The 12,821-nt window shown below is 36.6% G+C and overlaps 1 protein-coding gene across 1 annotated transcript in view; it reads right to left on the reverse strand.

Moving 5' to 3' along the window:
* The window catches only part of PolE1 (DNA polymerase epsilon catalytic subunit 1), a 415,552-nt gene that overhangs the window by 269,149 nt on the left and 133,582 nt on the right, over window positions 1-12,821 (reverse strand). Inside the window, exons 21-22 of the mRNA XM_090412775.1 lie at window positions 830-978; window positions 564-656 (exon numbers count right to left, since the gene is read on the reverse strand). Coding sequence (XP_090268901.1) covers window positions 564-656; window positions 830-978 — 242 coding nt within the window. The remainder of the gene's footprint in view (window positions 1-563; window positions 657-829; window positions 979-12,821) is intronic.

The raw sequence follows: 12,821 nt of genomic DNA on the forward strand, positions 1-12,821 counted from the left end.
AAAAGCCTTTGCAAAATCTAAATATATTTCTGTATGTGAATCCTCCTTGTAAAATGTATTTGTCGAAAGCCCACTCCAAAGAACAAATAAGCCATTTGGCACCTCCAATAAATAGGGTGGTGGTCTCACATTAGGTAATGAAATTCATTTCTTACCTAAAGATGATCACAAACATCCATGCTCTTGGCAGGATTCAAATCGGCAGCCTTTTGATTGGAGTGTGTATGTTAAGCAGTTGACCAACCAGGACAGCAATGCTATGCATTATAAATTGTTATTTATATTATGCTATACACAGGGTAGTCCATAAGTCACAAAAGGTTTAAACATTTAATATATTTTTTTATTCATTATTGTATTTTCATTTTTTTATATGTATTTATGTATTTACAGAACCCGGAGATTTGTTTTATAAGTCATGAGGTATTCCCATTTTAAACTCCTTGTGACTTATGGGCCACCCTGTATTATAAACCTTTAATTAATGATTGTTTTAATATCATTGCCACACATGAAAGGTTGCAGAACATAGTGTATGAGAGGTTTTCAGTTATTTTGCTTACCCTATTTGTTCAACTAATTCCCGAGCATGAGTAATGATTTTAGCCCCAGTGTGACATACAATTCCTGCCATCTCCATGCTGTACCAACGTGCCCTGAAAAAGAAGTTAACATATTATCTTTAATTTGTAGTACATCAAGAGGGATGGCAAGCTGCTTTGAAGTTAATTATTTTAAATAATAAATAAAACAACTTCTTAGTAAAAAAATAATCAGTAGCATTCAGATAATAAATACATGAAATCATAATTCCTTATGAAAACCTTACCCTTTTCGCATTACATATCCATAAAAGGAGTTCAAAATGCATTTATGAGCCAATTGTAAAGAGTCATATAATACTTCTAAGTTTTTAGCAGCTTTGATTTCAGCAGCATCACTTTTTTTAACTGCTTCTACCACTTTTTTCTTGGCAACCTACAAAGAAAGAAAATATTCTTGTAAAGTCACTAAGTAAATTTAAGTTTTGTGTTTACAGGTTTCTTTTATTATTCTAATAAAAATTAGAATACATAAAAATAAATAAATAAAGATATTCTTACAGTTTTTTTTTTTTTTTGATAATCGCAAATACGAGAATTTAACACATTTCATTCTCAAAATCCCAAATATGGAACTTTCTGCAGTACATACAAAAATCATACAAATTTCATTAGCATAATTTATTCAGGCTATCATTATTTCAAAGAGCAGACCATTTGTATTATTAAAACACTTAAGGAATAGAACAACGTAGTTAGGAATATAAATTAAATTAAACTTTAATAAATATTTTCCGATATTTCGGCAATGTCACATTGCCATTTTCTAAAGGAACTTACAAAAAAGTTACGTGCAACGTAGGCACTACAACACAGAAATTGGGAATGAAAAGATGAAGCTATTGTTCCCCTAACAGTCTTGATGGTGCCCTCTAGCGGGCTAAGTAGGTGTTCTTGGCCGTTGGGCTGAAGGTCTGCAGATGTAGGCCTCCCAAATTTGGGGCAGTCGCATACAACCAAATTTGTTGAGGTTTGGAGAATTTCTCAGGGCTGAGGCTGATTCCATAAAGAGTCTTTCAAATTTGGATTTGATACGGTGTATCACTGTAGCTTTCTTCCACTGTATTCTGTAGCGTGTATCCAGAGCATGGTCCGCAAGCCCAGAATGACTGTATTTGTGAAAACGGATGTAGTCCTTGTGTTCCGAAATTCTGATATTCGCTGTCCTGCCTGTTTGGCCAAAGTAAGACAGTTTACAACCAAGGGACCTGGTAAACACCAGGTAGGTCTAGGGGAAGTGGTTGGTCTTTAGTGGAGCAGATAAGGGATGCCAATTTTCTGTAAGGTTTGTAACAGGAGGTCAGGTCATGTTTTTTTAAGATTTTGGTAATCTTTTCCGAGGTGCCTCGGATGTAGGGAATGGTGATGGATTTAGAGTAATCCTTGTTGTTGGGGGGGGGGGGGTTCTGTGGTTTGTAGGTTCTAATATTTTTTTTGGATTTTTTTTGGGGGATAGCCATTGGCTGAGAAAGTGTTGAGGATGTGATTTAGTTCAGTGTTTAAGGCCAAGTCGTTTGAACAGATTAGTTTAGCCCTGTTGTATAGTGTTTCCACTACTCCATATTGTTGTGAGGGGGGGGGGAATTGTTGGTGAATGTATCTGCCTGTATGGGTGGGTTTTCTGTAAACTGAGAAAACCAAGGATCCATTAGGCTGGTGGGTGACTAGTGTGTCTAGGAAAGGGAGGCTGTTGTTTTCCTCTTTTTCCAGAGTGAATTTGATTCTGGGGTGTTGGCTGTTTAAGTGTGTTAAGAAGGAGAGAAGTGTTTCAGAGCCATGTGGCCAAATAGCGAACACATCATCAACGTAGCGAAGCCATATGGTTGGTTTTTGTGGGGCAGAGGCTAAGGCTTCAAAGGTCTCCATAAAGAAATTGGCCAAGGGTGGGGAGAGTTGGTGAATCCATGGCTGTCCCCTCTATTTGTTTGTAGAATTTTCCCTGCCAAACGAAATAGCCTGAGTTCATTGTGAACTGAAATAAGGCGGAGATGTCGGGAGAAAATTTAGCTTGGATTAGCTCTAAAGTTTCCTTGAGTGGGACATTTGTAAATAAAGAGGACACATCAAAGCTGACCATTATGTCAGTATGTTGGAGTGTAAGGTTTTCTATGCTGGCTTTGAAATGGGCTAAGTTTTTTTATGTGTGATGGTGTGTTGCTAGTATAGTGTGTGAGCTCTTTGGCCAAATGTTTAGCTAATTTGTATGTGGGGGAATCAATGCCATCCACTATGGGACGTAATGGCACATTTTCTTTGTGTATTTTTGGGAGTCTGTAAATACGGGGGTTATAGAGTTAAACGGCTTTAATCTGTTGGTAACTTCTACAGGCCAAGAAGTGACTCTCTTAAGGAGCCTGTGAAGTTTTCTAATTTGAGAGTTGGTGGGATTGTAATTGATAGGGAGGTAAGTGGCCCGATCTAATAGAAGAGCATTCAGCTTACCTGTGTAGTACTTTTGGTTAAGTAATACAGTTGCATTTCCCTTATCCGCTTTGGTGATAACTAATTCTTTATTATTTTTCATTTCCTGTAGAGCTTTATATTCCTTGTTTGATATGTTGGTTTTTGGCCAAAGAGCTCACACACATTTGGCCAAAGAGCTCACACACTATACTGGCAACACACCATCACACAAAAAACTCAGCCCATTTCAAAGCCAGCATAGAAAACCTTACACTCCAACATACTGACATAATGGTCAGCTTTGATGTGTCCTCTTTATTTACAAATGTCCCACTCAAGGAAACTTTAGAGCTAATCCAAGCTAAATTTTCTCCTGACATCTCAGACTTATTTCAGTTCACAATGAACTCAGGCTATTTCGTTTGGCAGGGAAAATTCTACAAACAAATAGAGGGGACAGCCATGGGTTCACCACTCTCCCCACCCTTGCCCAATTTCTTTATGGAGACCTTTGAAGCCTTAGCCTCTGCCCCACAAAAACCAACCATATGGCTTCGCTACGCTGATGATGTGTTCGCTATTTGGCCACATGGCTCTGAAAAAACACTTCTCTCCTTCTTAACACACTTAAACAACCAACACCCCAGAATCAAATTCACTCTGGAAAAAGAGGAAAACAACAGCCTCCCTTTCCTAGACACACTAGTCACCTGCCAGCCTAACAGATCCTTGGTTTTCTCCGTTTACAGAAAACCCACCCATACAGGCAGATACATTCACCAACAATTCACCCCCCTCACAACAATATGGAGTAGTGAAAACACTATACAACAGGGCTAAACTAATCTGTTCAAACGACTTGGCCCTAAACACTGAACTAAATCACATCCTCAACACTTTCTCAGCCAATGGCTACCCCCCCCGCAAAAAATCCAAAAAAAATATTACAACCTACAAACCACAGAACCCCCCCCCCCCCCCCAACAACAAGGATTACTCTAAATCCATCACCATTCCCTACATCCGAGGCACCTCGGAAAAGATTACCAAAATCTTAAAAAAACATGACTGACCTCCTGTTACAAACCTTACAGAAAATTGGCATCCCTTATCCGCTCCACTAAAGACCAACCACTTCCCCTAGACCTACCTGGTGTTTACCAGGTCCCTTGCAGTTGTAAACTGTCTTACTTTGGCCAAACAGGCAGGACAGCGAATATCAGAATTTCGGAACACAAGGACTACATCCGTTTTCACAAATACAGTCATTCTGGGCTTGTGGACCATGCTCTGGATACACGCCACAGAATACGGTGGAAGAAAGCTACAGTGATACACCGTAGCAAATACAAATTTGAAAGACTCTTTATGGAATCAGCCTCAGCCCTAAGAAATTCTCCAAACCTCAACAAATTTGGTTGTATGCGACTGCCCCAAATTTGGGAGGCCTACATCTGCAGACCTTCAGCCCAACGGCCAAGAACACCTACTTAGCCCGCTAGAGGGCACCATCAGGACTGTTAGGAGAACAATAGCTTCATCTTTTCATTCCCAATTTCTGTGTTGTAGTGCCTACGTTGCACGTAACTTTTTTGTAAGTTCCTTTAGAAAATGGCAACATGACGTTGCCGAAATATCGGAAAATATTTATTAAAGTTTAATTTAATTTATATTCCTAACTACGTTGTTCTATTCCTTAAGTGTTTTAATAATGAATAACCAACGTATAAGCCTGTCTACGAGAATCAGACCATTTGTAACATTCAAATTTGGACCATTTGTAACATTCAAATACACCTACTACAAATAAATGCATAAAATACATCTTTAATCAAAACAGTTCAGGGAACTTGCTAAATTTGGCAAAAATCACATTATCAATACAAAGACAATGAAAATAAGCAGAGAGAATGAAAACATCAACTGCATCCTGAATGGAGAACATACGAAACACATAAAACATTTCAGCTACTTAGGCACAATTTTTAGTGAAGATGGCAATTAAATTTGAAAATAGACAGCAGAATTAACAAAGCTGGTATGATAGGAAGCCAAATGAATAAATTATACAGAATATGAGAGAAATTAGTCAAAACACTAAATTAGCTGTATACAAGACAGTGCTTCAACCAATTTTAACTTATGGATCTGAGAGCTGGGTTAGAAATAAAACACATGAAGTAGAGACTTCTGATATGAGAATTCTGAGAAAGATTAGTGTAGTGAACAGATGGCATCAATGGCATTATCACATCAAAAATGAGGATATTAGGAAAGAACTTGCCACTGTTAGAATTCAGGAAGTAGAGTTAATCTCAGGTGGCATGGTCACTTAAACATAATGGGAGAGGAAAGATTAGCAAAACAAGTGTTCCTTGTCAGGTTAGCAGGAAAAAGACCCAGAGGAAGACCAAGATGTAGATGGATTGATACAGTAAAAAGCACCTTAAAAGACAGAAATATAAGATATCATAATATTGGAGTCTTGATAAATAAGAGATTAATTTGGAGGAAAATTGATTATAAGTTACTATAGTGTAACTTTTTCATGATCATAATTATTACATACACCCTGTGAGGGTACATATCAGGAAGAAATATAGTGATGAACCAAAACAGTGCATAAAGTTGATGGCACATAAATACTAGTATCTATAATCATCATCAGCCTTTCTCTATGAGGCAAAGTCCATTACAGTGGAAATGCCACAAATTATCCAAATTGACATTTATAACTAGAAAATACAAGTTAATTGGCCTCAGATGTGTTTGAAATTAGAGAACCCCGAGTAAAACCTAGTTACAATCTAACTAATTCAATGCTGATAAAGAGAGAGAGAGATAAACACTAGGTGGACTCATATACTGAATAATCACCACTGCAGTCTAACCTGCACAAGATTCACTATTCCATGTACTAGTGAGTATGTATATCTACACTTACAGCTTCGTCTCCCTCTATTCTTTTAAATCCATTCTTATTTTTTTTTCTTTTTTTTTTTCTTAATTCATCTTTGTTCTATGTGTCATACTCAACAGGCTGCCATGACAAAGTAACTAGGCTTATTAATGTTCAGATAGGACAACACATTCTTGCCATGCAAGAATGTACTGCTACTGATACCATCTGTTCACTCATCTAATTTTTCTCAAAAGACTCATATCTGCTTCTCTAGTCTTTGATCAACTGTTTTATGCATCTTTACTCTCTCTCTCATGTTTTATGCTAACTCAACATTTCTTTGCCTGAATCATGTGAGATTATATGCATTTGTTAGAGAAAAATCTTAAAATCTGTAATGAGTCTAGCTAACACACCATCAGTTAAAAAGTTCTTTGTGTCCTAGTCAGGATTTGAATCCAGGTCTTTCCAACCAAATGGCACTTATTACTGACTGGGCTACAAATGCTCTTTTTTATTTTATCATCATCAAATTCTTGATATGTATCCTCAAGAGGTGTACTGAATATGACAGTAATAAATGATTAAGCATATATTATAAACCTTCTGTCAACAATTTTTTTCCAGAACTATTTTTCAGGACTCCAATGTCAGATTATGTATATCAGTCTTCTAGGAGAATTTTAATTGCATCAATCCACCTAGATCTTAAACTTGACCTAGATGTGTTTTTTTTGCTGCCATCTCAGCCTGAAACACCTATTTTGTTAATCTTTCCTCTCCCATTCTGTTTAAGTGACCATACTACCTTAGCTTTGCTCACATATTGAATGCAAACAATGCCAAGTTTGCCATGCAAGAATGTGCTGCTACTGATACCATCTGTTAATTTTTTACTCAAAAGACTCATACCTGCTTCTCTAGTCTTTGATCAAATGCTTTATGTATCTTTACTCTCTCTCTCTCTCTCTCTCTCTCTCTCATGTTTATGCTAACTCAACATTTCGTTGCCTGTTAGAAAAGAACTGAGATAAACAGCAGCATTCATCCTAATTTTTAAGATAATTCTTCTTAGGTTTTTAATAGGTTTTTAATTTCATTTCTTCATTCTTTCTGTGTTATCATCTTGCCATATTAATGGATTCATTATTAAACTTAAATTGTACATCATCAGTAAAGTAACACACACATCATAAACATGCCACTGAAAAGGGGTATCTGTTCAGAATATCTGAAATAAAAGTATGTGTAATTTAAGAAATACAGTGAGTTCTCCCTTAATCACATATTCAAATTTAACCATATATAACTGGAAATTTTTAAGCTATGATAATTTATGACTATGTAATGATACTGACCCTTTTTTTTTAATTAGAAATTAATGAAATTAGTAGAATGACATCCCCTTCAAATGCCACTGCTAATGTGGCTTAAATCAAAGGAGCAACCATGCTGCTTATTTAACAATGGATGAAATTAGAGCTGACAATCAAGGAAAAGAAGGAGTAGCCATAGGAACTGGACAATGAAATGTTTTATGTGTTTCGTAGGTTCTCCATTCAGGAATGCAGTTGATGTTTTCACTCTCTCTGCTTAGCCTAGTATTCGACACTAAATACGAGGCTAATCTTCTTGAATGGCAGTCAGTCTCAAGTAGAGTGATGTGGGCAAATATCAGAATGGAGAACTGGACAATGAGACTTATTTATGCCTATGGTCAAACAGAAGGTTCTACTAAGGTAGAAGTCTTTTGAGGCTCAAGAGAAAGCAACTGACACAATGAAAAAGGAAATGTTGGTCCTTGTTGGGGAGCCAAATAACAGAGTAAGAAATTATTGTCAGACTTACAAAAATATTTTGGGAAAATTTGGAGAAAAGAGCAAAGCCAATAATAATGGCCAATACTTGTTGGATTTCTGCTCAGGACATGGACTGTTTATTACTAATACGATGTTCCAACATAAAAATGTGCACAAATTCACATGGAGAGAAGAGGCAAGGAATAAGAAAGTCTCACTGACTATGTTATTGTTGATAGTGATGTTTTCTCCCTGGTGAAACACCAGAGTGTACAAAGGATTTGAAATTGGAAGTGATTATCAATTAGTCTTGAGCAGGATAAAATTGAATTTGATACTGAAAAGAATAACATGTAAGAAAGTTTTTAAGCAAATAAAAGTTGAGCAGCTCTCAGATGGGAACTGTAGACTAAAATACACAAAGATTATTGAAGAAAAAATGAAAGTTTGAGAACAGGAACAAAACCTTGGAGATTCAGTGCCAAATCCTGAAGAAAATACTGCTCGATTCAGCCAGAGAGGCATGTGGTTGTTTGCAAGGATAGAAAAATCAGAACTCCATGGTGGATACAGGAAGTTAAACAGGAAGTGAAGGAAAAGAAGAAAGCATATCAAAAGTTCTGGCAAATAAGTCGGCTTGTGCTCTTAGAGAATACAGAGACAAATGTAAGTAAGCTAAATACTGTGTAAAACTTGCTAAACAAAAGTCATGGGAGGACTTTGGCAAGAACATAGAAAATAAATATCAAGAAGGTGGCAAGATATTCTGGAGGTGGTTGAAAAAGCTCAGAAATGGAGGAAAGAGGGCTGTAAAAGGAATTAGAGATAATAGAGATAACATGAAAACAGGAGAAAAAGATATCCTTGAAGTATGGAGTAATAACTTCAAAAAATTGCTAAATGAAATAAGCAGTGATGACAGCACAGTGATAAAAAACAGTCAGGAATACATATCCATACCTGAAGTAGAAAAAGCCATCAAAAGCCTAAATGTGGAAAGGCAGCAAGAGTAGATGATATTCGACCAGAAATGCTCAAGTATGGAGGTATAAAAGTCTTACAGGGGCTGCACTACATAGTTTAGAAGGCCTGGACAGAGGGGTGAATTCCAGATGATTCGAGTAGAGTTCTCATAGTACCCATATATAAAAAGGGAAATAAAACTGAATGTAAGAATTACAAAGGTATTTCTCTACTGAGTATTCTTGGTAAGATTTATGCAAGTATACTTGAGAAACGGTTGTGAAGAATTGTAGAAGAGAGCTTGGTGAAGAACAAGCTAGATTCAGGCCAAATAGAGGCTGTCAGGATCAGTTTTTTTACTTGACGACAATTAGTTGAGAAATCATGGGAATATAACAAAGATCTGTATTTAAGTTTTGTAGATCTGTAAAAGGCATATGACAGGTGCTAAGAGAGAAGCTATTCAAAACACTACAGTTGTATGGTGTTAAAGTAGCATTATATCAAGCAATACTTAGTCTTTATTTGAGTTGTAAGTCAGCAGTTAGAACTGAAGGAAGTACAGGAAGGTGGTTTAATGTTAAATCTAGTGTCAGACAAGGATGTACTTTATCCCCTCTGTTATTCATTATCTATATGGATCACATTATGAAGAAAAGTGGTATTAAAACTGATATCAAAATTGGAGATGTTAATGTTAGCTCTTTGCTTTATGCGGATGATGTTATACCTTTAAATAAATCCTCTACAAGCCTGTAAAATTCCCTAACTAAAGTGAATAACTGTTGTAATAGATATTGAATGAAGGTCAGCATTAAAAAGACAATGAAAATAGGCAGAAACATTGAAAATATCAACTGCATTGTGAATGGAAGAGTTCAGCTACTTATGCATGATTTTTAGTGAAAATGGTAAATTAAATATGGAGATAGACAACAGAATCAACAAAGCTGGTATGGTAGGAAGTCAACTAAATAAATTTATATGGAATAAGAGAGAAATTAGCCAAAACATTAAATTTGCTGTCTACAAGACAGTATTCGAGCCAATTTTAACTTAAGGATCTGAGAGCTGGGTCAGAAGTAAAACACTTGACCAAAAACTAGAGACTGCAGATATGAGAGTGCTGAGAAAGATTATGGGCATGCACAGATGGCATCAATGGCAAAATCATATTAAAAATGAGGGTATTAGGAAAGAACTTGACATTGGCGGCATCCAGGAATGCATTAGCTCTGTTTAGGAAAGATTAGCAAAGCACGTGTTCTCTTCCAGGTTGGCAGGAAAAAGACCCAGAGGAAGACCAAGATAGGGGTGGATTGATAGAGTAAAAAGTGCCTTAGAAGATAAAAATATAAGATCTGGTAATGTTGGACTCTTGACAGGTCACAGACTGATTTGGAGGAAAATTGTAGACTGGAAGTTAGTAATAATGTAATTTTTCATGTAGTACTATCGTATCCTGTACTCCTCTTGAGGGTATATATCAGGAATTTGATGATGATGAAATTAGGGCCATTTCATAAGTCACAAGTATATGTCATTTTGAAGGATTTTTGGTGAAGTGATATTTAAATTTGTACATACCAAACATTTTCTAACAGTGAATGAAAAGAGTGCTGTTGTCGTCTATGGATAATAAGCATCTTACGATGATGCTGGTAAAGGTTCTCATTATTATTATTACATGACACCACCAAGGTGTTCAAAGGCTCACTGAGGGGAGGGCACCTATTCTACAACTCTTCGTCTCCACCAACTATAGCAAACCACATCATCTCTACTAGTATTTTCACAGACAATCATAAACATCCATGCCCACAGCAGTATTTGAACCCACTGGAGAGCAAATACGCTAACCACTCAGCCAACCAGGCAGGCATCATGTATGATTATGTATGATTTACGTGTTGGAAAAAAAGAGAGTGCAACAGACTTGGGGAACAAGTATAAAAAAAATATCAGATTTTGACTCAGTGTTAAAATTGCCTTAAATTCTTAGAATTTAAGGACTAGAATTTAAATTCTAGATTCCTGCATTATTAAAGCAAGGAATGTAACTCCAGATTAAGTAGCTTTTCAATTAACACTCCTAGTTGCAGTTAAGCAGCTTCCACTGAATTTCCAAGGTAAGCAAAGGCTTAAATTACAAAATGCAGTTCTAATTATTTATACTTTACTTTGCTTTGTACATCTATTCCAGTTTCAACAGTAAGTGCAGAAAATTCAAAAGGTCTGTGATACACTTCAGATGAACTGTAAAGAATAAAAATTGGAGTTTGCTTTTCTTCATTTGTTATGGTATTAAATTCTAAATGTTGTTTCCTTTTTTGATTCTCTACATTATAAGGGATCACTGATGCTTAAAAATTAGCATATTTTTGAAAAAGGAGGAGGTTCTGTAAAATTAACAATTATTATTATATGACACCTCCAGGGAGTCCAATGACTTATCGAGGGAGGACACTTACTCTACAACTCTCTACCTCCACCACTCAATTCACCAACCAACTACAACAAACTGCAACTACAATTAGATCTACACCAACGCCATCTACTGCCCACCACCACCACCAGTATTTTCACAGACAATCACAAACATCCATGCCCATAGCAGGACTCGAACCCGCAGCCTTTTGGCTGGAGAGTGGATACGCTAAGCCAAACGGCTGTGGCCACTCAGTCAACCAGGCTGGCTATTACTGCTAAGGTATATATATAAAAGATATAGGTGAAGAATTTCTTATATGCATGTATGCACATATATGATCTATGTCAATAAAAATGCTACAAAACACAGTTATGAAGAATACAGGCAGTCTCCATTTTACAGACGAGATATGTTCCTGAGAATGTCTTTAGGTCGGATTTGTATGTAACTCAGATCCCTGATGAACAGCACATATATGGTAATAACAATAATGGCTCATATGCAGCAATAATAATATAGTACTGTAATAATAATAATAATATCCGTTACAGAAACTATTGTGCTCTTTCTTTTAATTCAAACAAACAGAACATAAAAACAAACTCATACAAAAAGTTTACATAGGAGAATTTTCAAAAAAGAATATTAAAGGTTAACACTCACCTAATGTTGCACCAATGTCTTGCTTACCGGAAGGGGCATTTTTGAGGCAAGACGGTAGGCTAACATTAATCAGAAGATGATGATGATAATGGAGATGGTGCTGGAGAGGATTTGAATCAGTATCAGATTCTGGAGCTAGAGAGGATGGACCTGATGCTGGAGAATCAGGATTTGACTTTGTTGCTGGAAGAGCTTACCACTGAAGTCGGTTTCTTGAAAAAGGTATCTAAGGATTGTTTGCACAGCTTTTTTTTTTTTTTTTTTTTTATCATAAATGACCTTGTTGCAGCTGATATTCTTGCCAACTTCATGGTAAACCTTTTTAAACAGCTCAATGTTAGGATCTTGCTCCTCGATCTTAGCAAATCCTGCTTCAATGAGACTAAAGGCTTCAGCTAATTCTTTTGTCAAACTTTCTTGGCTCTAGATCTTCTGATTCTTTGTGTTCTTGTGCTTCTATCAGCTGCTTCCCTATCTCCATAAGGTTTTCATTGGTTAATTCTTGTGAATGGGACTCTAGTAAGGCAATGACATCATTTTCATTGATGCCTAATTGCAGTGCATTGCCACTATCCACCACAGCTTTTCTGGCTTCAGCAATATCTTCTTCTGTGAAGCCACGAAAATCATCACAGAATTGAGGACACAGTTTGTTCCATGCCCCTTGCATTGTTGATTGCTTCACTTCCTCCCAAGAATCAGCAATTTTTTTAATGACATCAGAGATGTTATAATTCTTCCAGAACTCTCTCAAGGTCATCATATCATCTTCCATAGCCCTGACTGCTTGCGGGAATGTACACTGTGAGTAATAAGCCTTAAATGCAGAAATAATTCCATGATCCATTGGCTGTAGTAACGATGTAGTATTGGGTGGTAAAAATACAACCTTTACATTAGGGTGAAGGTAATCTAAAGATGTTGGATGTCCAGGAGCATTGTCCAGCAAAAGCCGAATTGTAAAGGGAATTTTCTTTTCCGAATAATAGCGTCCCACAGCAGGAATAAAACAGTTCAAGAACCAATCTTCAAACATGGTAAGTGTGACCCAGGCCCTT

Source organism: Typopeltis vanoorti, chromosome 23 (assembly GCF_054136105.1).
Source record: "Typopeltis vanoorti isolate ZY-2024b chromosome 23, IOZ_Tvanoo_1.0, whole genome shotgun sequence".
NCBI classification, from domain to species: Eukaryota; Metazoa; Arthropoda; class Arachnida; order Uropygi; family Thelyphonidae; genus Typopeltis; species Typopeltis vanoorti.